Source organism: Arachis ipaensis, chromosome B3 (genome assembly GCF_059453495.1).
Source record: "Arachis ipaensis isolate K30076 ecotype BB chromosome B3, ASM5945349v1, whole genome shotgun sequence".
NCBI lineage: Eukaryota > Viridiplantae > Streptophyta > Magnoliopsida > Fabales > Fabaceae > Arachis > Arachis ipaensis.
The window spans coordinates 134,837,317-134,865,229 of NC_142438.1; the positions used below are offsets into that span (position 1 = coordinate 134,837,317).

Below are 27,913 nucleotides of genomic sequence, written 5' to 3' on the forward strand. Positions count from 1 at the left end.
GGAACATGCTGACTTGGAAGGATAGAGTGTTAGGTGTCCATTTTAGTTGCTGATGTGGATAGAGAACAAATTTTTAATGGACAAATTAGTCTTTGATGCCTAACATCTTGCCTCTGCCATGTGAGTTTCTGCTCAATGACCCTCCTACTCTCCTTATTTTGATTATTCTGAAACTTGTTCATAGCTTGCTCCTATTGATTCAAAACCTCCATTTCACTATACAAATTCTTAGTATTACTAACATACCTATCCATCTTCCTCACCATACCTTCCATATGCTTAACCAAGAACCCTAATTCATTAACATCTATGACCCCACTCACAATGTCACCATACACATGCTCAAATTCCTGCAATGCAGGAACAGAACATTTCTTCCCTAACCATATTTATGTAAGACTATATATATAAATACTAGCACTAAAATGAAGGCCTAAATTTGAGAGTTTTAAACTAATCCTAATCCTAACACATACAGTAATACCTGCAAGGCTTTTTCGAGAGAAACAACAACCTTATACGTGTATGTATCACCTGTACAATATCATAAAAAATTGCATTCCAAGAATTAAGTCACTATTTTCTGGGAGCACAAATGTTGGAGATCATTCGATATATCAAAAGCATAATCTAGATGCTTGAAATTGACCTTGAAATATACATACAAACACACTAAACTGGGACCACTAAATACACAAATTGTTAATTTGCCATAACCTTCTTAGTCTGGTTGAAGTGGTATATCCGAACATGGCACATACATATAAGACAACCAACTGAGAAGAAGCCGACATCAAGCTAACCAATATCCTTTTCCGGAGCTTGGTCAAACAAGAACCTTGAGGTAGTCATGTCACCAGCCTTTGCATAGCCATCAATCATGATCGTGAAAGAAGCAACACTCTTTTCCAGCATAGCATCAAGCACTATTCTAGCATTGCCCAAATCCCCCACCTTCACAAAATCCCATATGATCGCATTCCATGATGCCACATTCCTATGAGGCATTTCATCAAACAGCCTCTTTGCCTCCACCATATCCCCAACCTTCACATAGCCAACCACCATAGCTGTCTATGAAACTACATTCTTCTCAGACATTCCATCAAACACCTTGCGAGCGTCACCAATCTTTCCACATTTTCCATACATGTCAACCAAACAGGTTCCAACAAACATATCACCTTCAACCCCCACACTTCAACGCCGAGCCATGGAACAATTTTCCTTCGCAGGATCTACACATGCTTGAACAGGCCTTAATCACAGAAGAGTAAGTGTACCTATCAGGAAGAGACCCATGTGCCTTCATGCGAATAAAAGCAGAGAGGGAATCAAAAAAGTAACTTCCTTTGGTGTGGGATCCGATGAGGGAGTTCCAGAGAAAAGGGGAAGGGCCAAGGACGTGGTCGAAAACGGAGGTGTAATATAAAGCAGTGGTGGCAAAGGAGGCGGAAAAGAAAATGAAGCGGGAGGTGATGAGGTGATCTTGCTCTAGACCTCGTTGATGATGGAGGCATAGACTTGGTAGAGGTGATAAATGGTCTTGCAGGCCTTAAGAAGGGTGATAATGGCGGCAGTTGAACGCGGCAGAGAAGAAGAGTGTCAAAATATTGAATTCATCGGAAGAACGGCGTCGTTTTGGCCTTAAGGACGAATTTGTCCACTAATAATTTGTCACAATCCACTTCAGCAAGTGTAACGGACACGTCATTCTCTACCCCTCCATGTCAGCTGGCTCCGTTGCCGTTTTTTGCCCAAAATGGACAAAGGGGTATAATTATCGGCTGTTTTAAAATGTAAGGGATCGAAATGTATTTTTTCAATCTTAAAGGACAAAAATATCCTCATTTTAAAAGGTCAAGACCTATTTGTTTTTTACTCTGATCCCTATTTTAAATTGAGATTTTGGTAATTCTGAGGATTGGAATTCATTATTACGATAAGTTGTTGGTGAAAGTACGAAAATGCCACTGGTGTCGTGTGGTGCGGTGTGGCCGCAGACATGCTTACTTCATGCATGATGCGTACACAGCCAAATTTCATTGCTCCATTTTTGGCCTTTGGATCAGATTACGGGGAATAACTCAACAAAACCATTCGTTGACTTGAATCAAGAACATAAATAAGTTAACAATATTTTGAACCTTTCTTGTTGGACTTGCCAATGAAATAAATAAATAAAAGGTGTTTTCTTCTTGGACGTTTAAGAGAGAATAGCAAACGAGAAATAGTGTTATATTTTTCTCTTCATCCCGGAAAAAAGGAGAAACTAGTTTTTTTATTCGAAATATTTATCTTTATTATGTTTTATTTACCTATCTATATTTCAAAAAATTTTATATAATACTATGCGAGCATATCATTATAACACAAAATATGTCATTATATCTATGTATGCCTAACGAAGTGGGAGGAAAAAGAAAATAAGTAAAATATAATTTTTTGTTTAATTAACTTTTAAAACCAATACATTTATTGAAATATTTATTATTTTAAAATTTAAATAGTTATATTATTTCATTATGGTTGAAGTTATGTCAAATATATTTTTGGTTATTCAAATATATACTGCTTTTGTTAATTTTAAATTTCAAATTTTTATTTATATTGATTATTTTTGGCCCAAAAATCTCAAGAAAAGAGATGAATTAAATTGCAAAGTACAGTAAAAATTAATCCGATCTAATTAATATAATCTCTCTGTGCTACATAAGGTTATCCATCATTGTGGAGCATAGATTACAAGAGCAATGATACATTTATGTGGGGTCTTTTTATTTATAAAATACTACTCTCATATACAGTATTAAGAGTTCTTTCCATTTTTTAGTATTAGTCAAGTTTTGAATTTGAAAACATTCATTACAAAATATAGAAAATAACCAGTTAACCACTAAACCAAGATGTTGCGTCTTTTTTGTGAGATATCTTTGACAATTGCAAAGTTTTGTGGTAGAATAAGAGTATTAAAGATAAAATAAAGAGAAAAGGACAAATAGGTCCTTGACCTTTTGTTCTGCGGACATTTTTGTTTCTAATCATTGAAAAATACTTTTAAGTCTCTGACCTTCACAAAATTTGGACGGATCAGTCCCTGACGGAGGCATTTGGACGGATCAGTTCCTGACGGAGGCATTTGGACGGAGGGACTGATCCGTCCAAGTTTTGTAAAAGTCAGGGACTTAAAAGTATTTTTCAATGGTCAGGGATAAAAATGTCCGCAGAACAAAAGGTTAGGAACCTATTTGTCCTTTTCTCTAAAATAAATTATATCCTTATATGAATTTTCTGGATCTAATATACCCTCAATGAATTAATGAATTAGATCACCCATAAGTACTAAAAATAACTCAATTCAAACACACAAAATATGTAGGCCATTTATAAATTTTGGTTACTTCAATATTTTGGCTTCAGTCCCTTTTATTTACCCAACAAAAAAAAAATATTGCACTGTGTTTATCTAATAAGTAATATAATTTGTCTCACTCGTCCGTTTAAATAAATATCAAAAGTTTAAATTTTACCTTATACATGCAGCAACTTATTGACTAACAGTACCTTAAATCAAGGTTCTAAAAATCGGACCGATCATCAAACTACTCTAGTCACTAATTTACTAGTTTATTGGTCTAACCGGTCTAATCGTGGTTCAACCGAAAAAATTGTTCCATAATAAAATAATAAATAAATTATAAATAAAAATCCTAAATATCTTTCAAATTTAAAACCCTACATAAAATAGCACCAACTAAATGTAATTAATCATCAAAATATGCAAAAACTTGCTGCAAATTTGTTGACAATTAACATAATTATACTTTCATTAAAAATAGCTGGATTGAATTACAAAGCACAAGTTAAAGATAGAGAATATTGTCTTAATGTAGCTGAGTCAAAAAGTAAAACAAAAAATAATAGTTTTGCACAACAAATACACAGCAGAGCCTGAAACAAAAACACAACAGAGCCTCAAACAAACAGAATCCAACAAAGCCTGAGATAAAAAGAATCCAACACGAAGGAGAGGTAGCTAGCAAGTCAGCGGAGATCAAGAACAGGGACAGTGCAACCAAAGAATGAACAAAACAATGAAAACATAATTTTTTTTAGGAAAAACTACCAAAAGTACCCATAAAGTTTACGAACGCTGACAAAAGTATCCATAAACTAAGGAAATTAACGCTGTACCCATGAAAGATGGGTTCCGTATGACAAAAGGTATCCAAATCTTAATTTTTTGTTGATTTTTTAATAAAATTCCTAAACTACCCTACACTCAACCTCAACTCACTTTTTGAACCTTTCATAACTCAATTTGCACCAACTCTTGCCATGGAATCCAAAACTACTCCTACAACAAACCAGACCGAAATCAATGGTGGTGGTGGTGGTGGTAGAGGATCGGACCTCAATCGATTCACTCATAAGTTTATAATCCATACCCAAACCAAATTAATCAAACGCCAAAAAATACTCAAAACATAAAAATTTTCAAATCCATTCATCCAATTTCAATTCACTTTAGCAAAACTAGAAATAGAAAAAGCCATCAACCATAAAAAAATCAACAAATCCATTCATCCAATTTAAAATTTATTTAAGCAAAAATCAGAAGTAGAAGTAGCCATCAACTGGATCTTCTGTAAATCAATCTCAGCCTTCATAAAAAATAGAAGCAGATTTTAAAAAAAAATAGTATCATTTTAGTAGTAACTAAATCAACTTCTGAAAAGAAGAAAAATAAAATAAAAATATTTTTAAAAAAAGAAATACCATTTTCTTCACCGGCCGACTGTAACATCGTCAATGGCAGAACCTCCATCCACAGTGCCGCCTCCCTTTCTTCTCTAATTTCTCTTTACCGAACCCGCTTTCTGCATGCAAGAGTACCACGACCCCTCTCTCTTCTCAGGTGTGCGACGACGGTGTTCTCCTTGGCTGGGTCAGACGCGCCACGACGATGTTCTCCTCGGCTACAACATGCGCGCCACGGCAGCATTCTCCTCAGGTTGGGTCACAGGTGTGCAATGAAGGTGTTGTAGTCACCTTATTAGTGAGAGGGAGAAGCAGTGAGAGGGGAAGAGATTGGCGGTAATGGAGTAGGTGGGTGGCGGACGGCAATGAGGAGGTAGGAGGAGAGTTTCTGTGACTCTGTAAGGGTTTTTGAGGGATAAATGAGGAGAGAGGAAGAAGAGAAGAGAGGGAGTGACGGTAGAATGGGGTTAGGGTGGGGTAGTTTAGGAATTTTATTAAAAAATTAACAAAAAATTAGGATTTGGATACTTTTGTCATACGGAACCCATCTTTCATGGGTACAACGTTAATTTCCTTAGTTTATGGGTACTTTTGTCAGCGTTCGTAAACTTCATGGGTACTTTTGGTAGTTTTTCCTTTTTTTTTATATAACAGAACAATAACATGAATCATACAATCACTAATTGCAAAATTTTTTTTCATAAGAACAGAACAATGAAAACATAAAGCATATAATAAATCAAAAGATCACCAATTATAAATTTTTTAATAAGAACAGAAGTTAGAACAGTGAAAAATGAAGAAAGATTAATGATTTTCAACCCAATTTTAACAAAGCTCATCACAATGATTAACAACAAAAAAAACAATGAAGGAACAGTGAATCATCAGTAACTTAGGCAGTGCAAATTCAAGAAACTTTAATAAAATTTAACTACAAAAACAGACAGTAAAGCAGTAAGAGTTATCAATTTAAAATTTATCATCAAATACAATCAGTGAGCAAAACCAATCAACCAAGCACTAACTGGGCATTTGGAAAAAAAGAATCAAAAGAACATTTAAATCACAGCAAAAACACAACAACAGCAATAGGAACATTTAAAACAAAGCAACCCAAAAAAAATATCTAAAAATCACCATTGCTGAAAACAATAATTTGATACGTGTATGCTCAAAGAATTAAAAGCTAAGCTTACAGGAAAGTGAAGAATACCCAAAACAAAGAACCTTCAATCACAGCTTAAACCAAGAACAGAAAATCACAACAAAAACAAAAAAATTAAAGATAGTAGAAGAACAACAGAAGAACAATTAGCAAATTAACAAGTTCATAATAGCAGTTAAAATTTACCAGAAGAACACTAATGCAAGTGGAATCATCATGCTAATATGTTTTCTGCAAAGATGCTATTTGTGCACCTAAACTTTCCAATTACTAAGATTCAATTATTCTTAATTTCACATGCAATCAACTTACTAAGTTTCTAAAAGCTAAAATTATACCAACCAGAAATATAGTTAAAGCATTTCATCAAACATGTGGGGTGCGGTAAAATTAAAATGGAATAAGAGAATTCAAAAGTTAATATCAATGTGATAGAGAAGAGAATATAACAATTGTATAATCTATGGAAAAAAATCCAAACCACTACCAAATCAAATAGTTACTTATTGTAATAGAAATCAGAAGTTGCAGAGTTTGAAGTAGAGTATTGGTGGCAGGTTTAGGGAACTCACGGCGGCGACAAAAGAGGGCAGTTCGACGGCTAGGTGGAACGCGCGGGTTAGTCGCAGAGTTTGAAGCAGAGCAACGTGGCTTCCAGACGAACACGAATGCGAACTCGAACGGTGAACGGCGAGCGAATGCAAACGATGAACGCCGATCGAACGTGAATGGCGAAGAACGCGAAGGAAGACGATGGCTAAACGAAGAGGCGAACGTGAACGGCAAACAAACGGCCGCGGAAGTGTAAAAACCCCGATAAATTAGTAGATAATTAGTCAATAAATTAGTTTTTAATAAAGAAGATTAGAAATGTGAATATTATATCAAATTGGAATAGAGCTCATCGAAACAAGAATTTTGACACTAATTTCGAAGAAAACAGTCCAAGATTAGACCGCATGGGCCGAACCGGTTGAACTGGGCCCAAACTGGGCTGTCGGTCCAACCGGACCAACTTATTAAATGAACCCAGCATTGCCTTCTCCCTCATTTCAGCAACACGAAGCTGAAAGCTTCCCAGGGAGAAGAAGAGCGAAACACCCCGTAACCTTACGGCAAATTTTCAACTCCTGTAACTTCTCCGTCCAAGCTCCGATTGCCGCACCGTTTGCGGCCACACGTTCACCGTGTCGAGCTCTACGTTTTTACCAGAAAAATTTCATAGGTAACTTGTTATTTCACCCTCAGCCTCCTCTTCCCCCAATTCTTGAACTATTGAATAGGAAGTTGAATTTCTTTTATTTCTGATGTTTTAGGATCCAATTAGCTTGAAAAAAATGTTCACTCTTGCTTATGTGAAGCTTGGGTAAGGTGAAGATATGATAATTCTATTTTAATTTTATTAAATTTGAGCTTTGAGCATTAAATTGGATATCTATGTGTTATGAATATGTATTAGGTTGAAAATAAATAATTGGAGTTTGAAATTGTGAATACTGGAACTTGGAGGAAGCTGATTAGTTGAGATTTTGAGGGCTGTGTTCTTTAGGAAAAAATATCTTGGAATAATACTTGGAAATCGGTTAAGGTATGGTTTAGGTTTCTTGCATTTAATATATAATGTTCTGTGAAAACTTAGGCTAGATGACCATAGGATAAGTTGGATTGCATGTGTATATTTAATACTTAGTATCCTGTTGATGAACATGGTTGGTTTGGTGCTTGTTGATTAACTGGTGATTTGGTAAATTATTGATTTGAGGTATAACTATTGTGGAGGTTGTTGTAATAATGAAGTATTTTGTGTTAAAAGCCTAAGATTTGTGAACTATGATTCTTAGTTGGATTTTGGTTGTCAAATTTGAATATTGTATGAGTATAATTGTTGATTTGAGGTATATTTATTGTCGTGATTGTTATGATGATGAGAAAGGGTATGTTGAATTGAAAAGAATGCATGTTTGGACCCGAAAAGGGTGGCAAAGTCCAAGTTTTAGAGGAGGTACTGTCGAAATTTTATAAAAATTAGAGATTTTATTTAGATGATTATTTAAAAAGATTTAGATTCAAAGGTTATATGGTTTGATTTTGAGTTATTAAGAAAATGAGCATGTTTTAAGTTTGATTCATTTAGAAAAGGATGAGTTATGTTTTGAATTGGAACTATTGATGGACAGAATGAGAGGTGTGATAATGAAAGGTAAGGATTGAATATGATTGATGTATGATGATGAATGAGATGCGATTGAGAATGATGTGGATGTTGATGAATTATAATTGAATTATTTATATGGTTTATGAATTTGAATAATCTGAGATACGAGATTTCCTGGATAAAGTGTCGTGGCTTACCACAACGTGTACCAGGTAGAAAACTCGATACTTTATTGACCCTACGATGTAAGTGTGATCGGGCAATATATAAATTCCTGGAAATGTTACCCCCATTGAGCAATATTGATTGTTTGAGAAAAAGCTATGCATAGACTCTTGGGGATACACGTCAGGGGACAGTCTAAGTTCAATTCAGACTTGTCGGGTTGGCTGGATAACTGACAGATAAGCCTCATCAGCCATAGGACAGGCATGCATCATATGCACATTACTTGAATTACTTGCTTGTGCTTTAATTGGGTGTGCCTATATGTACTCACCATGTTAAATGTGTATTTGTTACCTGTAGTATTTGTAACTTTCTTGTGCTTGCCTTTACCTGTCTATTTGTCTGTGAAAATGCATGATGGAGTTGGAGGTATAGAGGGATGGAAGTATGGGACTTAGATTTAAGGTTAAGTTAAGTTAGATTTAAATATGCTTAGAAAACCACCTTTTATGGCTCCTGTTTAATATTTTAAGCTCTATAATTTGAATGTTTCTAGGATTGCCTCTGGCATTCCCAGGACCTTATATATTATGTGTGTGACACTTTTACCATACTGAGAACCTCCGGTTCTCATTCCATACTATGTTGTTGTTTTTCAGATGCAGGTCGAGAGGCATCTCGTTAGGCATCTGGGCTCTTGAAGCGGAGTGGTTACTGGATAGTTTTGCTGTACAGTGATGTATATATATGTACTTAGTTTTCTCTCCGCATAACTTATTCTTTTTGGATCCTCTTAGAGGTTTATGGAGAGGCAAAATTGTGTATATGTACTTTTGGGTTTTGGATATGTGTGTATATGTGTAAATATTCTCCGGCCAGTTTTGACTTCGCAGGCTGAGTTAGGAGCTTGTTATTGTGTATCTTTGGTACTCTACTCCTACTTCTGTCATCTTATGTTTAGTAGTTATAGTTTTCTTAGCACGCAAGTTATCTCGTTCCTTGAGCGTTGCGATTTTATTTTGAGATTTTTATTTCCTCTATTCTTCAAGGCTCCTAGCATATTATAATTCTTCTGCTACTATATGTACTCATTTTATTTTAGAGGTCGTAATACCACACCACCTCCGTTTTACGACTTAAACGTAAAGCTTTGTGTGGTAGGGTGTTACAAGAAGCACATCTGAGCAGACAAAGAGAGCCGTATGGATTTGGGACAAGGGAAAGAGGAGGCCGCGAAGACGTCGACAACCACGGACGGCGACGACGGTTCCATTGACAAAGCTGGGTTTTAGGTTTGGAACCTTAGGGCTTGAGTGTGCATTTCGAAGGAGGGGTGTTTGGTGTTTGGGGGGGGGGAGGGGGTTACCGGGTGACTCGCATGGGGGACTGGGGGTGGGGCTTTTTTTTGTTAAAAACAAAAACAAAAACAATGAAAACGACAGCGTTTCTAAAGAACTGGTCGGTTTTCGATCCGGTCCAACCGGCCAGTTTCTCAGCGGTTTAGAGGATGGCAGTTTTAAGAAGAGGATCAGACTGTTTTTCATGCTGGTTCCCGGTTGAACTGGTCCGACTAGACGGTCCAGTCCAATTTTTAAAACATTGCCTTAAATAGAACTCAAATCCGTGACAAATTAATTATTGACTTGTCAGACTAGGAAATACCATAGATAAAAAATATATATATTTTGTAAGTACCAAAAACAAAAGTGGACAAAAAAAAGTAATATAGTTTGTAGATACCAAAATCAAGATGTAATATACTTTGTAATAGTTGTCATAACCGAACTGATAATCAAACTGATCAGATTACTAAATTATTAGTTCAATCATTGGGTTATTAATTGAACCAATTGACCCAATATTACTTAAATAATAATATAGAATACTCAAATATTTAAAATTAAAATTTGAATTATATGCTTCCACTAACACTTAAAAAAAAAATAAATCTCAATTCCTAAAAATAATCAACACGAAAATAGACATAAAATTAGTCAATCCTATACTAATCCCATTGTAACAATCAAACAAATATCTTCTTAAGATTAATATTAAAATAATATATTGCATGTGACCAGCAAAAATAATATCATTAAAAAAATTCAAGTATATTTTGTGCCATAAATCAACTTCCATGATAGATATAATTCTCAATCCAACTGACTAGTTTCTTCACAATCTCCTGATGAGCCTGGATAGCCATAAATACAACATATTAGCAATTACAACTACGCAGAAGCACAGCACAACAACATATACCACAAAATGCAGAAAAGTTCAGACCTCAACATTTTGAGCTTTCAAAACAATACCAAATAGTTAGAATTAATTCAATATGCAATACTAGTGGCTTAAAAAATGACGCTGTTAGATGTTTTTTTCTTTTGGATATCTGTACAATAAGAAGGAGAAAGATGAATAATTTGCATAAATGAAGAAAAAATTGAATGGTCATTGTTATTTAAAGAAAAACTTACAGGTAATTTAAAGAAAAGTTCACAGCCAAATTGTTTGCTTTGATCCTTGGTGTTGAGCTACTCTTGTCTTGTGGTGTGTTCTCTTGTCCCCACCTGCAATTAACCAAGCGATCCCTTTTCCTCTTTTTCTGTTACTTCATAGGAGCATAGCCAACTGCCATGAAATCCTCAATCGATGACGTCATCTTACTCCCCGGCCGTCGCCACCAACTCTGCCACACTATCCAAGCCCGTCTTCCTTACCAAAACCCATCGCGAGCAATTAGCACTCCAGCGCCACTAGGAGAAAATTGCCAAATAGAAGCGTCGCCAGGAGAAAATCGCCAAATAGAAGCATTGCCAAGAGCAAATCCTTTCTCCTAATCGACCTTCCTCTGATTCCGCAGCCGATTCCAAACCCTCTGCTGACTCCGACTACCGCGACCACGCCCGCAACCGTGAAAGGGACAGGGACAGGGACAGAAACCGCGAATGTGGAGGTTTTGTGTTTTTCACTTTTTCTTGAATCACTGAGGGAGCGGTTTCCCTTTTTAATTCCAATTGGAAATTGGAGATTTTGTGTGTGCGGCGTTTTGTCCTTGAACCACAGCCAAATTGTTTGATTTAGCAGTCCTATCTCAAATCATCACCAAAACAATTACAATCTAGTATTTTAGCGGCATTTCCGAAGACCGCTGGTATATGGTCGCCACCATTTGCCGCTTTTAGCGTAGTGTAATGGTATATTAATTTGATAAAATAAGAGTAACATTCCATAAATTACGTCCATAGAATAATTTCAAATTTTGGGTATTCATCTGACAAATTTAGAGATAAATTCTAATAGTCTTTACTTTGATTTTCATTTTTTTGAGAAGAATTATTAGTTCCATCATCATTTTGATCATCTTTTAAATTTAGCTGATTTAGTATTTAAATAATGTTCACAAATTAATATTAACGTTAATGTAAAACATTTTACAAAGCATGTCAAAATCATAACTAATCATAATTCATAATCCAACTAACGACTAAGATGTTTAACTAAATTAAAAAAGTACCCTAAATCATCTAAGCTAGTTAAAGAGATATATTTGTCGTAAAATATCAATTTTTTTTTGGATTTAAGAATAGTAGTGAATCTTTTAATATTCAATCCGAATCCGAATGATCCTTAAATGTATCAAAACAAATTTGATCATAATTTTACTTTTTTATTTAGCTTAATTATCAATTTATTTTATTACTCTTACGATGACTAAAAGTAATGTTTTCAAAAAGTATTATATATACTAGCAGCTCAACAGATACTATCATGCCTGTTCAGCCACTTTTTATTATTTTTAAGAAATTAATTTTATTTTTTGTTAACATATTATTCATTCTTCAAATTTATTAGATAAATATTTTTTTATTTTAATATTGACGTAACTTTATTTATATTATATTTTATTAAAATTAAAATTACTATAAATTTTTTTAAAAATATTAAATTATAAAAACTCACAATAGAGAGGTATTTATATCATCAGAAAAAATATAATTTAAAAAATAATAATAATAACATTATCCTAATTCTAAAATAGTATATATAAACTAAAATATATGTTAGTTATTTATAAAAGATAATTTTTATTTAAATGTTATAGATATTCATATTTGTCTTCATCTTTTTTAAGTGTTAGGTCAAAATATGAATCTGAATATGAAGAGGCCTTCATTTTTTTATAAATAGTGAATAATAGAAGAAATCAGAATGCTTATTTTTTTCATTTTTAAATATCAAACTATGAGAATAATTAATAATCAAAATAGGAGAGTATAAAAATTGTGTATCTGGACAAAATCATTCATAATTCATCATACATCTCATTATCGATAACTTCTCGAGTCTTGAAAAACCGTCAGATTTATCAACCATAAAATTAATTATATAAATACTTCAGCATTATTCAATTAAAAATTATGTGTAACAAAATCAAAATAAAAATTTAAAAATATTATTTACAAATTAACTATTTATAAACGTTATTAAATTTAATTATTTCTTTTTAATAGTATTTAATTTGAGGCTGAGATAAAAATTTATATTTAAAAGACTCTTTATCTTCATGCCTAATTCCAATTGTTAAAAAATATTTTATTTTTCTTTTTAATTTTATTTTTTATTTTTTAATTTTTCTTTAATTTCATTATTTTTTCAAAATGATTAATTTATATTTTTATTATATCCCCTTACTATATTAAACACTATTCTTTCTCTTACTATTATTCTCTAAACACATACTTGTCGTCATTGTCTCATCGCCATTATTATATTTCCTTGTTCTCCTTTCTCATTTTTTTCTTCTCCTTCCACCTTCTCTTCAGCCGACCGTAGTTAATTATCAGCAAGGATTATTATCGCAACTTTTAATCTTATTTATCATTTCGATTTATAACCATCTATTATGTTAACTTTTATAAGTTGTTAAAATTTTGCTAAAAGAAGTAAGACATAAAGCATTTAAAATTTTTACCCAAATTATCAAATTAACTTTTAGAATGTATAAAATTTATAAATTTAAATTAAATAAGATATTAAATAAATTTATTATGTTGTTATTATGGGTAACAAAATCAAAATAAAAATTTTGAAACATTATTTACAAATTAACTATTTATAAACGTTATTAAGTTTTGTTATTTATTTTTAATAGTATTTAATTTGAAGTCGAGATAAAAATTTATATTTAAAATACTATTTATCTTCATGCATAATTCTAATTGATAAAAAATATTTTAATTTTCTTTTTAATTTTATATTTAATTTTTTAAATTATCTTTAATTTTGTTATTTTTTTAAAATTATTAATTTATATTTTTATTATATTCTCTTACTATATCAAACACTTTTTTTCTTACTATTATTCTTTGTACACGTACTTGGTATTGTCTCATCGCTATTATTATATTACCTTGTTCTTCTTTCTCATTTTTTTCTTCTCTTTCCACCTTCTCTTCATCCGACCGTAATTAATTATCACCGAATATTATTATTGCAACTTTAATCTTGTCTATCACTTTGATTTATAACCATCTATTCTGTTAACTTTTATGAGTTGTTGAAGTTTTGTTAAAATAAGTAAGACATAAAGCATTTAAAATTTTATTTAAAATTATCAAAATTTGATGTCAGTCATCCTAAAAAATAATATCAAAATATATTATTTTTAACTAAAATAATAAAAAATACATAATTGTAAGTTTTTTAATTAATAATTATAAATTTAAGTCACAATTTAATATAGTACTTTGGGACAAAAGGCAACCATTGCTATTCATGTTTGATTGCTACTATCTAAGTTTCACATTTATTTTATTTTGCATATTAATTTAAGTATACTTTATTATTTTATTTTACATATTTTGAAATAATGCCATTGTATTATAAGGATGAGATTAATTTTCATAATCTAATGCAAATCATTTTATTATTTTGTTAGTCATTTGAATACTATCCATTTAAAATAATTACTTAAAGTGAAACACTATATAAAGAGAGATAGAAAATTTTTAGATTTATCGTTCTGATTTGCTTCTTATTAATCCTCACTTAATATACTCAATTTTAATAGCTTTGATGGTGGTAAATTTTTGTAATTGGTTAAAAAATTTTAATTTTCTCTTTTTCTCTTTGTCTCTTTTTACAATTTTGAACAAACACAATTTTATTATTAAATAATTTTTTAAATTCAGAATATTTTTAACTTTTTATATAATATAGACTTAATAAATTACCAAAATTCAAATATATTCTCTTGAAATATTTTTTAATCATATAATTGGAATCGTTTAAACAAAAGATCATTAGATCCCTAAAATTTTTAAAGTAAAAGAAAAATACAATAAAATAAATTAAAAAACCTAATAAAATAAAATGGTTTAAAAATAGAAAATAATAATAATAATAATAATAATAATAATAATAATAATAATAATAATAATAATAATAATAATAATAAATTACAACTTACATGGCTCATGAGATGAGATAGAAAAATAAAGAGAAGAAAATAATCATAAAGGTTGAAACAATAAAAAATGTATAACATAGTTCTTATCTTGCTACATTTAAATGTTATATGTAAATCTAATAATTAATAAAAAATAATATTATCTAAGGTAAAATAGATTAAAAATAAAAAAGAGATTAACAAAATCAATTAACAAAATTTTTATCTTAGGTCCCAGATTATTTGAAAAATCAATTAACAAAATTCTTATATTGCTATATTTATTGTGTTATATGTCGAATTAATAATCAATAAAAAATATTATTCAATGTAAAATAGATTACAAATAAAAAAAAATAACAAAATATGTGTGAGAATTTTTCATTCTACTATTGGTAGGTGTAGGTTTTTTTTATCTTTTATATGTTAATTATGTGACAAATAAATAATATTAAATTAATTAATTCTTTTACAATACAATTTAAGAAATTAATAAATGTCAAACCTAGTACTTTATATAATTAAATATCAAATTCAGTACTCTAAATAATTAATAGCTTAGATAGTTTAGGAAATTAATATATTAATATTTTTAACAAATCCTTGATAGGTGCTAACTTTCTTGTGTCCTATATATATGCCAATCAAATAACTTAGCCAATATACAAAATAAATAATATTGTGGTAGACAAAATTAATAATTTAATCTAGTGTCAAAGTAAATATTTATGTATTCAAATTTCGAACATAATATTCTACCTAATCAATATTTTAAAAAATTAAAAAAATATATTATTGTAAAGCAATTTAAAAAAAATAAGTTAACAAAATATTTATAGAACTTTTTTATTCAATCATTGATAGATAAAGACATATAAAAATACATATCAAATAAAAAGAAACTATTTTTTTCTGCATCAAAATTAATAAGACAAAAAAATTATTTCTTTCTACATTAAATTAATGAAAAAAAGAGACACAGTACTATTTTCATACATCAAAAGTTAGGAATAAATTAAAAAGGGAGAGGAATGACTGAAAATATAGATACGTGAAAGTAGTAACTGCTGCAAAATTGAATGAAATTTATAACTGTAAACCCCGCTAAAATCGGTAAATTATTAGTTAGTAAATTGAATTTTAATTAGGAAAGTTAAAAATACAAAACTAATATCAAAATAGGATAGAGCTCATCGAAACGAGAATTTTGATATCAATTTCGATAATTTGGCCCAAAATCAGACCGAAAGGGCCGAACCGGTTGAACCGGAGTCCAAACTGGACCCATGGGTTCAACCGGGCCCCTAACATAAATGAAGCAGCAGCTTCATCTTCTCCATTTCACCACAGCAACGAAAAACACAGCAAGGGGGAGAAGAGAAGAAACCTAACCCTCACCATTCCTTCCAACTACCATAACTTCCTCATCCGGGCTCCGATTGCCGCACCGTTCGCGGCCACGCGCTCAGCGCGTCGAGCTCTACCTTTATATCCAAATAATTTCTCTGGTAAGCCTTCTATTGAGTTCAGAATCTCTATCCCTCTTTCTTTGGTAAACTTGAAAACTTATAGTGAATCTTGTCCAATTTTTGTGTTCGGGTTCAAGTTAGCTTCCGGAACTTGTGGGCTCAAGCTATTGAGCATATGGGTATGGTAAGAACACCCTAACCCTAGCCCAATCTTATTTTTGGTAATAGAAAACTGAATTGGAACATATATATGTGTATTAGGTGTAGTTTAAGAGGGTGTTTATGCATTGAACTTGAATTTGGATTATTTGGAGCTTTGTTGGTGACAAGGCTTGCTTTGGGGCTGTTTGATTGAGCTTGGAGGGGCTGTGATTTTATGTTGAGAAGCTGCCTTGGGTGAATTAAGTGATCGGCCAAGGTATGGTTTAAGTTTCGCACGTTTAATATTTACGGTGTTGTGAAAACTTAGGTTAGAGGAACCATAGAATAAGTTAGATTGTTTGTTGTATTTAATGATTAGCCTTGTAATGTTGTTAGAATAGATTTGTTAGTGAATTTATATATTAGAATTATGAGGTGTGAAAGCTATTAATGGTGTGCTCTTATATTTATTTATGATGGATTAGAATTGGTGTTTGTTAATAAGGATGTAGAGTTGTGTTGTGGTGGTATTGTATATGCTGTAACTAATTATGTAATGATCGGAATTGCATGAGACCAAGTTTGGGCTAAACTTGGGAATATAAGGAACTAAACTGGAAAATTTGGGACCTTTTTGTTAAATATACAATTTATGACAAATTTTTAAAGTTAGGTTGTTAAATCTGTCCAGCAGCAGAAAAGATCAAACAGAGCAGCAACTTGTTTGTCTTGCTGCGACTTTTACGAGTTGAGTTTTGGAGCAAAACCAATTTTGTTATAAAATTTGATTAACTTTCTTTATTTCTATAAAATTTTAGAATTTTAAGAGTTGAGGATTGGGAGCTGTGAATTTTTAAATATTGGTGGTCAAAACTGAAAAGAAACAGATTTCAGCAAGCTATGCATCAACTTCCAATGCTTGTAACTCTTAGAATTAAATAGAAATTGGGTTGCAACCAAGACACACTTATTTCTGGATGAGCTAGGGGTTTTCAAATCAAAATTTAGCTTAATTGGAGTTTTGTAATAAAAGTTATTCCAATTGAAAAGTACTAAGCTTGTTGGTTTTTAAAACAGATTTTGCCTCATTTTTACTTAACTTTCAGGTAATGTAACTTTTTCATTAAAAATGGTATTGACTCAGAACCAATTTAGAAAGAAACCTGGATGAGTAAAGTTTAACTACATTAATTTTCAAAGTCATTGGATTTAACTTGGATTTTTTATTGAATTTTGAATATCACATGCTGCTGCTGTTTTTCTGGTTTTATGCACTGCAGAACAGTCACGGTTTTTCCTTTATTCCTAAGGCTAGAAAAATCAGAAAATTATGATATTTAATTTGTTAGAAATCTTATTTCAATATGAACGCCTGGACATAAAGTTTGTGCAATTCCGAGTTCATTTGCTATATTAGAAACAGAAAAGAAAATAGAGTGTCGAGGATGTCTTAGTGATAGTCATGAGTTCGAGAAGTTAAAGTTCAATCCTCGTGTGATGTGATTGATTTAATGTTAGAGTTGGGTTGATTTTAAGATTATTCAATATTAAGAAGGATGAGAAGAGTTTGATAAAAAAGTTTGGTCAGGACTCGGAAAGGGTAATCAAGATGAATTATAAGGGAATGACGATGAAGAATGTGAAAGGGAGGTTGTTAATAAAAGGAGTTAATATGCCATGGCTTGATGAATGATTAAATAATAATTATGACTATGAAATGGCTTATGAATAATGCTATCTGAGATACGAGTTCCCTGGGTAAGAGCCGTGGCTCGCCATCACGTGTTCCAGGTTGAATCTCGATACTCTGTTGACCCTACGTCGTAAGGGTGACCGGGCACGTATAAATTCCCGGGTATGGATAGCCCCCATTGAGTGATTTTATGAAATATGAATGTGAACTCTATGCATAGACTCTTGGGGATGCGCGACGAGGGACAGTCTAAGGTTTTCGGACTTGTCGGGCTGGCTGGATAACCGACAGATGGGCCCCATCAGCCATAGGACAGGCATGCATCATATGCATTTGTTTGTATTGATTGCTATGCATTTTTTTTGGGTATGCCTAATTGATATATATTACCTGCTATTTGTTATACTTGCTATTTGTACTATTTGATCATTACTTGTGCGTGAACTTGTTTGGTTGCTTGTTTCTGTTACATTCTGAATGATGAAAGGATGGAGGAAACGGAGGAAATGGTTTGGTGTTAGGTTAAGCTTGAACTTGAGTAAGTTAGGCAGATTTAGAATACCTACCCCTGTTTATGGCTTCTGTTTAGTACTTAAGTTGGATAATTGAATAACGGAGTTCTAGGATTGCCTATGGCATTCTCAGGACCGTATTTCTTATGCGCGTGGCACTTTTACCATGCTGAGAACCTCCGGTTCTCATTCCATATTGTATTGTTGTTTTTCAGATGCAGGTCGAGAGGCTCCTCGCTAGACGTCTGGATCTTGGGAAGCGAAGTAGTCCTTGGGTGTATTTTGGTTTTTGGTTGTATATATGTATATATTTGTTTAGCTTACTCTCCAAGTAACTTGTGTATGCTGCTCCTCTTAGAGGATTAGGGAGAGATAGGAGTTTACTTTGATGTTTTGGTGTATTTTGGGGATACTTAAGTATGTTTATATGTATATATATATCCTCCGGCCAGCCTTAGCTTCGCAGGCTGAGTCAGGGGCTAGTTATGCTGTTACCTTGGCTTTCCTTTATCCTTCTGCTTATCTTTATCATGTTCCTATTAGGTCTCTTAGCATGCAAGTAATCCTATTCCTTGAGCGTTGCGCTTTTTATTTTGCGATTTTGTTTACCCGTTTTGTTTCAAGGCTCCTAGTATATTATTTCTTTCAGTATTATATGTATATCTTTACTGTTTAGAGGTCTGTTATACCACACTACCTCTGTTCTACGACTTAAGCGTAAAACACTATGTAGTATGGTGTTACAATAACTGCAGTAGATGAAGGCAATAAAAGAGTAAAAACCAAACTACTGAGAGTATAGCGTACTCAAAACAAAAGGATATAAACTAAAATTAATATAAAATTAAACAAAATATGAACATGGTAAAGAATACAAAGACACTGATAAAACAAATGATATAAACTAAAACTAACAAAATTAAATAAAGCATGAAGATGGTAAAGAATGTGAAAAGATATTGATATTTACATCGGTTTATTTTTTTTATTTATTAGCAATTTGCAGACCGTCTGATATTTTCTGTTGAAAGATGTGTTTTTATAGTTACAGGAGTAACAAAACTATTTTCATCTTAGTAAAAAGTTATTGGATTTTTTAAAACAAATTTTATGTCTATTTTGTCCTCATAATTTACTTTCTGAAATAGTTTATTTAGGGTTAATATAGTCTAAAAAAATTGGACACCAAAGTCATATTAACTCTCTGTATTGGCTTTATATATTGTTATAGATTAAAATATTTAAATAATAATTAAGAAAGTACTTTTGTTGTAGCCTTAAGTTATAATGAACATAAATAAGATCGTTAAGTTTTTTATGCTTCAATCGATCCTTTTTTGGATATGGATCCTCTCAATTTTTTTTTAACAATTAAGGGGTAAAGTATGATCTCTTACCATTAATTTTATAAGTGGGACCAAGAATAAATATAAGAGAGAGAGAACAATGAATGGATAGAAATCACACTTTACACTCTCAATTTTTTTAATAATTGAAAGGATCCATTCCCTCCTTTTTCTTTGAGTGAATGTATTAAAAAATACTCTAATTATATTCACAACCTAAAAAATTATAAGTTTGGCTTAAAACACAAATCGGGAACTTTTATAAATTTAGTTCTCCACATCCATAAAATTCCTACAATTGATCTTAACATAAAAAATAAACAATATATCACAACAACAAATATCAAATAAAGAATCAAAGACTCTCCTTAATAAGAAATTAATAAGATTTTCAAAGTCTTATTTAACATTCTTAAAGATTTATTCTCATCTCACTTGCCAGCTTAGAATTCAAATATATATGTCAGGGACGGACCTACATAGGGCAGGAGGGGGCACTTACCCCACGCTCATTTTAATTTTTTTTTAAATATATATATAATATATTTTCATTTTAAATTTTAAATAATTTCACTACAAATAAACTAAGTCCAATTATTTAAATTCTCAAACTCACTTTATTTTTTTTTTATCATTTTAACTATTAGTTAACCTAATTAAATTTAATCTTCTCTCATTCTCAAATTTCAGCCGTCACCACTTTTTTATTCTCGTAAACTCTTTTCTCAGTTTCATATTTTCAACCTTTTTTTTATTCTTTGTTTAGTGGTTATCTTCTCTTGATCAAAATGTAAATTTTGAATTCTTTATTTTTTTTATATACCTCTTTATGACTTTATGTATCTTTTAATTTCATTGTTTTTCTTTTTGATATTTTCAATTACAAATTTTAATTTAAGCAATTATAATTTAGGTATTAATCTAATTTTTTATTCTCTTCATGAATTTATATATTTTATTTTATTCTCAATTTAGTGATCTTTATTATTTATTTGTTTATCTTTCGTTCTATTTTATTATATAAAATTATATTGCATATAAATTTCTAAAGTCAATTGATCAATTTATTAATTTAGAATATATATTTTTTGTTTTTAAAAATAGTAATGAAAAAATATTTTAAAATAGTAATGATTATTTGGTTACATATATAGAGAGACATTCAATTAAGTTGATAATGAGACAATTATTTAACATTTTTAAAATATGAAAACAAGAAGAGAAGTACCATCGAGATTTGAAGAAAAAAAAGTTAGCCACTAATGTATTTTTTTATTTTTTGTATTCGAATAATTAATGTACACCTTTATTTTATTAAATTTGAATTAATATATCTTTTAATAATAATGTATATTATTTTTGTCCCCTCAACATAAATTTTCTGGGTTCGTCACTGATCACCATAAACATATTTTTCAATGACATCTAATAGGCCAAAAGTCATTTGCTTATGCTTTTCAATTTTTTTAGAATTAAATCAAAAAACTGAATTTAACCAATAACTAGGCAAGAAGATTTTTACAAAATTATAAATTTCAACGTGTATCTAAAATCTTTAAATATCGATCCATAATCTTCTACCTCTTTTAAAACATCTTCATCATCTCTTTACTAGCCTTATAAATAGTTTAATAAAGAAAATCATTGCAGCTTTGTCTTCAATGTCCACAATACGCAAACACGAATAAGTGGCTCAATAAATTTAAAAATATCAATACATTGATTCTAAAATTTAGAATCTAATATTTGATCTATAAATTTTTTAGCTTTAAGTTATTTAGAATAAGATGAGGTTGTCCATTCTTTAGAAGTCACCATAACTCTCAAAACATCCTTTTGAGTTAAAATATTTTACAAAACAATGAAGTTAGTGGCAAACCGAATTAAAGATGGATGAAGTAATTTTTGTCCACTTGTAAATTTTTTCATCAAATACAAATAATGACTCATTATAGACATACTTATTACTTAGTACTCATTGAAACTAGTGACACAATTTTACTCACTTTCTCCAACTTTTTAATATCTTGGAGCATCAAATTAACATATTGTGAAGCACAATGAGATTAAGGGTATTTATAGGTCGAGTTTAAGTGGACCCACACCTGTCCCTAAAAAGTTATCGGATCTATTTTAACCTGATCAAAAAGTAACCTGAAATAAATCGGATTAAATCGAAATGATTCGATGTAAAATTAGTATATACAAATTTGTAAATTTTATATACTAAAGTAATAAAATTTTACTTTTAAAAATTAAATTTAATAAATATTATATTATATTTATATCAAAATAAATTATTTTAAAATAAAATAATGATGTATAATATAAAAATATTATTTGAAGTATAAAAGTATAACATGACATTACTAATTTCATAAAATATATGTTTATTGTAAAAAAATTAAAGTTCGAGACAAGCAACACGAACCGAAACATAACCTGAATCCAAAAATAAAACCGAGCAAAAATTGCAAATATAAACCCGACAAAATATGTCTGTGATCCGAGTTGGATTTCGAACCAGACTGGATATTAAAGGCTGATTTTTTTATATGATTTAGTGGTGTGAGTTATGCTGCATTATGATCATTACGGAGGAATTACACTGTTATGACTGTGTTGCTTTTAGGAATTTGGGGGAAGAAATCGGTGGGTCCGATTTCAAGCAGAGAGAGGAAGAAACACAAATCGGACCCACCGATTTGTGTGAGAGAGAGAGATTTAGTTTACATCAAATCGCTGCCACCGATTTGTGGGAGTCCAATTTCATAAAACAGAGAGTGCATCAATCAGACCCACCGATTTCGGGTGGCCAAAAATTTTTTTAATCCGGCAGTGCACCAATCGGACCGAGCGTTTTGTGTGGCACGCAGTCGGTCCGTCCGATTTGCCTGTAACTGCATACATAAAATGGAAAAAAATCACAGAAGCCTCATTTCTTTCTCGCCGGTCTCAGCTGATGTTCTTCCTCTTCTCTCATTCTTCTCCTTCATTCTTGTAGAATAGATTTCAGTGAGTGTGAGAATAGGCAAGTACGCATACTGATATGGATGATAGAGTTGTGTTGAAAATTTATTATTATGGACAGATTTTGTTGCAAACATAAGAAGGAGTTTAATTTGTGTGTGAAAATTCATTAGATGTTGTTATTCTGTTCACATTGTCATTTGATGAATTGAAATGTGTGATTTGTGAGAAGATAGATTCTCAAAGATCTAGGAGAGTATCATGTATTTTGTACAAGTATCCTTTATCTGTGTTTGGTGGGTTTGTTCAATTTCAGACCAAGTACGTGACGGATGAAGCGAGTATGCATAAAATATTTTCAATGTATATGGAAAATCGCCACCGAATGTCATCGAGTTGTATGTTGAGTTTGAGAAATCTGAAGCGGACCATAACATTGAATTGGAAGATTATAATAGTGAAAGCGAGGATGAATTTGAAAGTAACTATGAGATCGTTGGTCCAGGTGAAGACGAAGATGAAGCTGGCGGCGCCATGAACGCAGATGTGGCGGAAGTTGCAAATGCACTAGCAAACCCGCATCTGTTTTAGGAGCCTTCTTTCATGCGGTCGTTGGATTTGGAGGCTATGCACGCACCGGAGCTTCCGCAATATATAAATGCAGGTGCGTAAAGCTAGACAACTATGTGAAACTCTGTAGTAGCTGATCAATAAGTCAGATGAGTAATATATGTGATATGTGGATAGTCATTTATGATCATAGCATTTGATTTTTTTATTAATTAATAGTTCTTTGTTATGGATTATATTTAGTTGTTCTTTACGTAGATAGAATAGAGAAAAAAAAAGACAATTATGATCTTACATAGTAAAGTGTGTTTATTAATTGAGTTGTAATAAATGATTTATTACTGAGTACATAATACAGGATTTATTTCTTTTGATGTACGCAGCGCTTCCTGTTGTGGCAGATGGTGAGTTCACAGTGGGGATGGAATTCAGTTCAAGGGAGGCAGTAATCAAGGCAATGAAAGATTATACCATCCGGAGAGGTGTAGACTATCGGGTATATGAGTCGAAACCGACGACATTCTATGCCAAATGTACAGAATATGGCAATGGTTGTGACTGGTTGATCAGGGTTACCAAAATGTAGAAGAAGTACTGTTGGGAGATAAGGAGGTACAATGGAAGTCACACTTGTACTAGGTCTACTATTTCTCAAGACCATTTGAAGCTGGATTCCAAGACAGTTGCACAAGCAATTAAGCCGTTGGTAGAGGTTGATCCGTCTATAAAGGTGAAATCAGTCATTGCTGAACTCCAGTCAAAGTTTAACTACACCATCAGTTATCGCAAGGCTTGGTTAGCAAAGCAGCAGGCGGTGGAATCAATTTTCGGAGGTTGGGAAGCATCATATGAAGCTTTGCCCATATGGTTTGAGGCCATGTGTCACAAGGAGCCATCAGCATTGGTTCACTTTGAAACAATGCCTGCTTACCAGGGGGATGATTTGGTTCCTGATATACGTGTACTGCATATACGTGTATGTTCATGATGTATACAAGATGGACCAAGTTCGAAGAGTATACAGGGCTATGTTTAGACCACTGGAAAATCCTGCAACATGGCCTGCTTATCATGGACCTCGATTCGTTGGAAACCCGTTCCTCAGACGTGTAGCCAAAGGTCGTCCGAAGATGACCCGCTTCTTGAATGAGATGGACACTTGTATGTTGCGTCGCCCTAGGCGACGCAAGCAATGCGGTGCCGAGGGCCATGGTCGTAGTAGATGTCGCCAAAGTGGTGGACCAAGTGCAGGTCCAGCCGAAGAGTAGTAGTTACCTTTTTTTACATTTCATTTGAATTTACATTTATGTACGACATTGACATTTGAATTTACCAACTCGTGCTTGTATTCATTTCAAACCTGATTAACATACTCGATAGAAAAATAGTCATAACAACGCAATTAACATAGTCGATAATTAAATAGTAATAACAACCTAGTTAACATACTCAATAAGTAAATAGTACAAATTAATTTTTAAATAGTAGTAACAACCTAATTAACCTACTCAATAATTAAATAGTTACAACTTCATTTTTAGATAGTAATAACTACCTAATTAACAACTTAGTTCATCCATACAACTTCACTTTCTCGGTGCCCACTTCATATCTTTGTATAACTTTCTGCACTTCTTGCAATCCTATTAAAAGCGGATGGTGTATACCGATTCGCACTCCGACGTGGAGGATCAACTCTAAAGTTGTAACCTTTACCTTTTTTACTTGTGGCCGTACCTACGAAAACACAACAAATGTTGGATGCTATTACTCAAATGGCAATTCAATATGTAATACAAATACAAGTTCACCATGAAGCTACTAATAGAAATTCATAATCAAGCCCTAAATCATTACCAACAATTTATTTTACCTGCACTAGGCGCTGGATCCTCATCAACAGCATCATCATCATCTTCATCCTCATCCTCACCCTCTGGATGGTCTACTAGGTAGTTATCAGTCTCATCATCAACTGCTCTATTACTCTCATGAATCAGACTCATCGGAATATGTCTAGAGTTTTCACTCTGTATAATCCCTCCCACCCTTTCAGCACTTCTGCTCAAGTCAACAAACATTCTGGTACTAGAATTATCAGAGGAAGTACAAACCCGAGGTCTCGAATCCAATGACCTCCTAGCTGGAGTAATACCACCCGAATGTGCTTGATGGTCTGTGGGAATGTCAACATAATTACCTGAATGTGAGTGGTGCGACCTCGATGCCATGAAACCAAGCAGCTGACTGAATGAAGTTTGCTCTCCATACTCAAACTGTGGACCACCCTAATATTGTTGATGTACCGGGACTGACGCTGAAAAATAATCAGACGGATGTGTGTCAGGAACATATGGTGCAAAATACTCAACCCCCTGTTGTGGCGGTTCCGGTGGTGGTGGATGACCTTCTGGATTCTCTTCGAATACAAGGTTCGACAATTGCAAGTAGTCACCAAATGCTTCTCGGTACCAATGCATGTAAATTTCCAATGGATAATGTAAATACACCAAGTCATCAGAGAGGGTGTGACTATATCGATTGATCTACTGCATCACCCAAAAAGAGTGGGTATTGGCCCAATCTTGATTCTTAGGCCCAGTTAGATTTTTGCCGTGTGATGCACCTAGATCCCGCTCTTGATTAGGAACACCCTGTCTCAATCCAAATTGCCTCCTGACTCTATCAGATGCATGCCACTCGATGCATTCAAAAGATATAAGTGGCACTGTGGCACTCCAGATAACCGAATTATGACGGATGTCTAAAGGAATCACGTATAGGTCGATGTTTCCAATGCCGTAAGCCTGCCAAACAAACTAGACACATCAAATCAGTCAGATGATTACACAACAATTAATTCACTTAACAAGTTACATAAGGTACTTGTATTTTACAAAATACCTATCCTTCTTGTAGATCATCCAACAACCTCCTGTAGTGCACAAGCGTTTTATATCGGTAGGCATAGTTTTCACGGTCCCAATTACGCCACCTGCCGTTGGACAATCCATTAGTTAACTTATCTTGTGGAAAACAAAATACAATTTCTATCAATTCTTTCAATGCATACTTTAATCAAAAGTACCTGTTTACAATTGGAAACACTCGGGGATTGCCGGGAATCGGCGCTAGAAATGGTAGTCGGATCCAAGCCCAACTGAGCAACAGTGTCAGTGGACCGTCCATCTCCTTGCAGTCAACACGAGTTGCCCTACACAATGATCTATACAAGTGTGCTAGGCATGCCGAACCCTAACTAAACTATATGATCTGACCAAAGTTACGGAGCAAAGGTAAAAAATTCCAATGCACAGTTGCACCTGACTTATCTCTAAACAGAATTGTCCCAAATAACAACATTATGTGACACTTTACATACATCTGAATGTGCACATCATCATTCAACACTATACGATCTTTCAAACCCCTAAACCATGTTAATTTTATAAAGCTCCCTCTACAGTCCGTCTTCCTCGGTGCAACTCCAAATTGGTGCAAGCACTCGGCTTCCAATGCCTCAACACTACTCATGGTCGGTCCTGTAATCGGAAGACCATTTGTCGACAGACTGAGAATTATCGCCATATCCTCCAAGGTCACGGCACACTCACCAACTGGAAAATGAAATGTGTGAGTCTCAGGCCGCCATCTCTCAATCAGAGCATTAATCATTGCTGACTGACATTGGATAATTCCAATTTGTGAAACATAATAAAATCCAGTCTCGCGTAAGTGTGACTCAACAATTTAGTTGTATGGATCCGGCGACTTTAAATGATTGCACATCAACATCTGTGAACCCTACAATATCACATTTCCGCTATAAGTACCATTATAATATAACTATATTCTCAAAAACACAATTATCCTTACATGTCCATTATAACTAATTCCAGCATAATTGCATTTCAAACATACACAGTAAATCTGTTATACAAAAATCCTTCAATCATATTCATTACCTTATAACAAAAATTATTTAACCTTAACTAACTAACCAGAATAATTTCACGACTGATAAACTATTTATTCGTAAAACATCATACTAATTTTATTATTATTATTATTATTATTATTATTATTATTATTATTATTATTATTATTATTATTATTATTATTATTTATAACACGGCATCATAATAATAATTTCCTAATCTAAGTTTAGTTATTACTAATTTATTGTCTAAATTTTACTGAATTAAAATTCAATTATTAATGATCATAAATAAAATAATTTATTAAATTTTTATTATTAATCATAATAATTTATTAAACTCAATTACTACTGCTAATAATAATAATAACAACAATAATATATCAATCAATCTACTCTACTCTAATTTAATATGTACAGATCTCATTCCTTCTCCTTCTTCATTCATTCATTCTTTTATTATTTTATTTTAACCAATAACTATTAAAAAAAAAACCCAATTCTTCCATAGAGGACCATATCATACATTCATGCATACATACATGATTAATTCCTATTTTGATTTCTATTTC

General features: G+C 32.3%; 2 protein-coding genes and 2 long non-coding RNA genes across 6 annotated transcripts in view; 1 reads left to right on the forward strand and 3 right to left on the reverse strand.

Annotated features, from left to right (window-relative positions):
* LOC148572527 (nudix hydrolase 14, chloroplastic-like) overlaps positions 1-6,732 on the reverse strand; it is a 150,895-nt gene extending 144,163 nt beyond the window's left edge. For both annotated transcript variants that reach the window (XM_088509896.1, XM_088509895.1), the window contains exon 1: positions 6,502-6,732. The gene's annotated coding sequence lies outside the window, so the exon portion shown is untranslated. The remainder of the gene's footprint in view (positions 1-6,501) is intronic.
* A 3,545-nt stretch (positions 6,733-10,277) lies between these two features.
* On the reverse strand, positions 10,278-11,343 carry LOC107631274 (uncharacterized). Its single transcript, XR_001618535.3, has 2 exons — positions 10,730-11,343; positions 10,278-10,443 (listed from the first exon to the last, which is right to left on the reverse strand). It is a non-coding gene; the product is annotated as an uncharacterized LOC107631274 (long non-coding RNA).
* Positions 11,344-15,994: 4,651 nt separating this feature from the next.
* LOC110270365 (uncharacterized) lies at positions 15,995-19,012 on the forward strand. Of its 2 annotated transcripts, none has more exons than XR_015907138.1 (4): positions 15,995-16,211; positions 16,310-16,356; positions 16,434-16,590; positions 18,734-19,012. It is a non-coding gene; the product is annotated as an uncharacterized LOC110270365 (long non-coding RNA). The 2 variants fall into 2 exon arrangements; XR_015907137.1 differs by having other exon boundaries at positions 16,314-16,356.
* A 6,938-nt stretch (positions 19,013-25,950) lies between these two features.
* Positions 25,951-27,079, reverse strand: LOC148572528 (serine/threonine-protein phosphatase 7 long form homolog). Its single transcript, XM_088507571.1, has 3 exons — positions 26,728-27,079; positions 26,493-26,596; positions 25,951-26,211 (listed from the first exon to the last, which is right to left on the reverse strand). The coding sequence occupies exons 1-3, from the start codon at positions 27,077-27,079 to the stop codon at positions 25,951-25,953; spliced, it is 717 nt and encodes a 238-aa protein (XP_088363697.1).
* Positions 27,080-27,913: the final 834 nt, after the last annotated feature.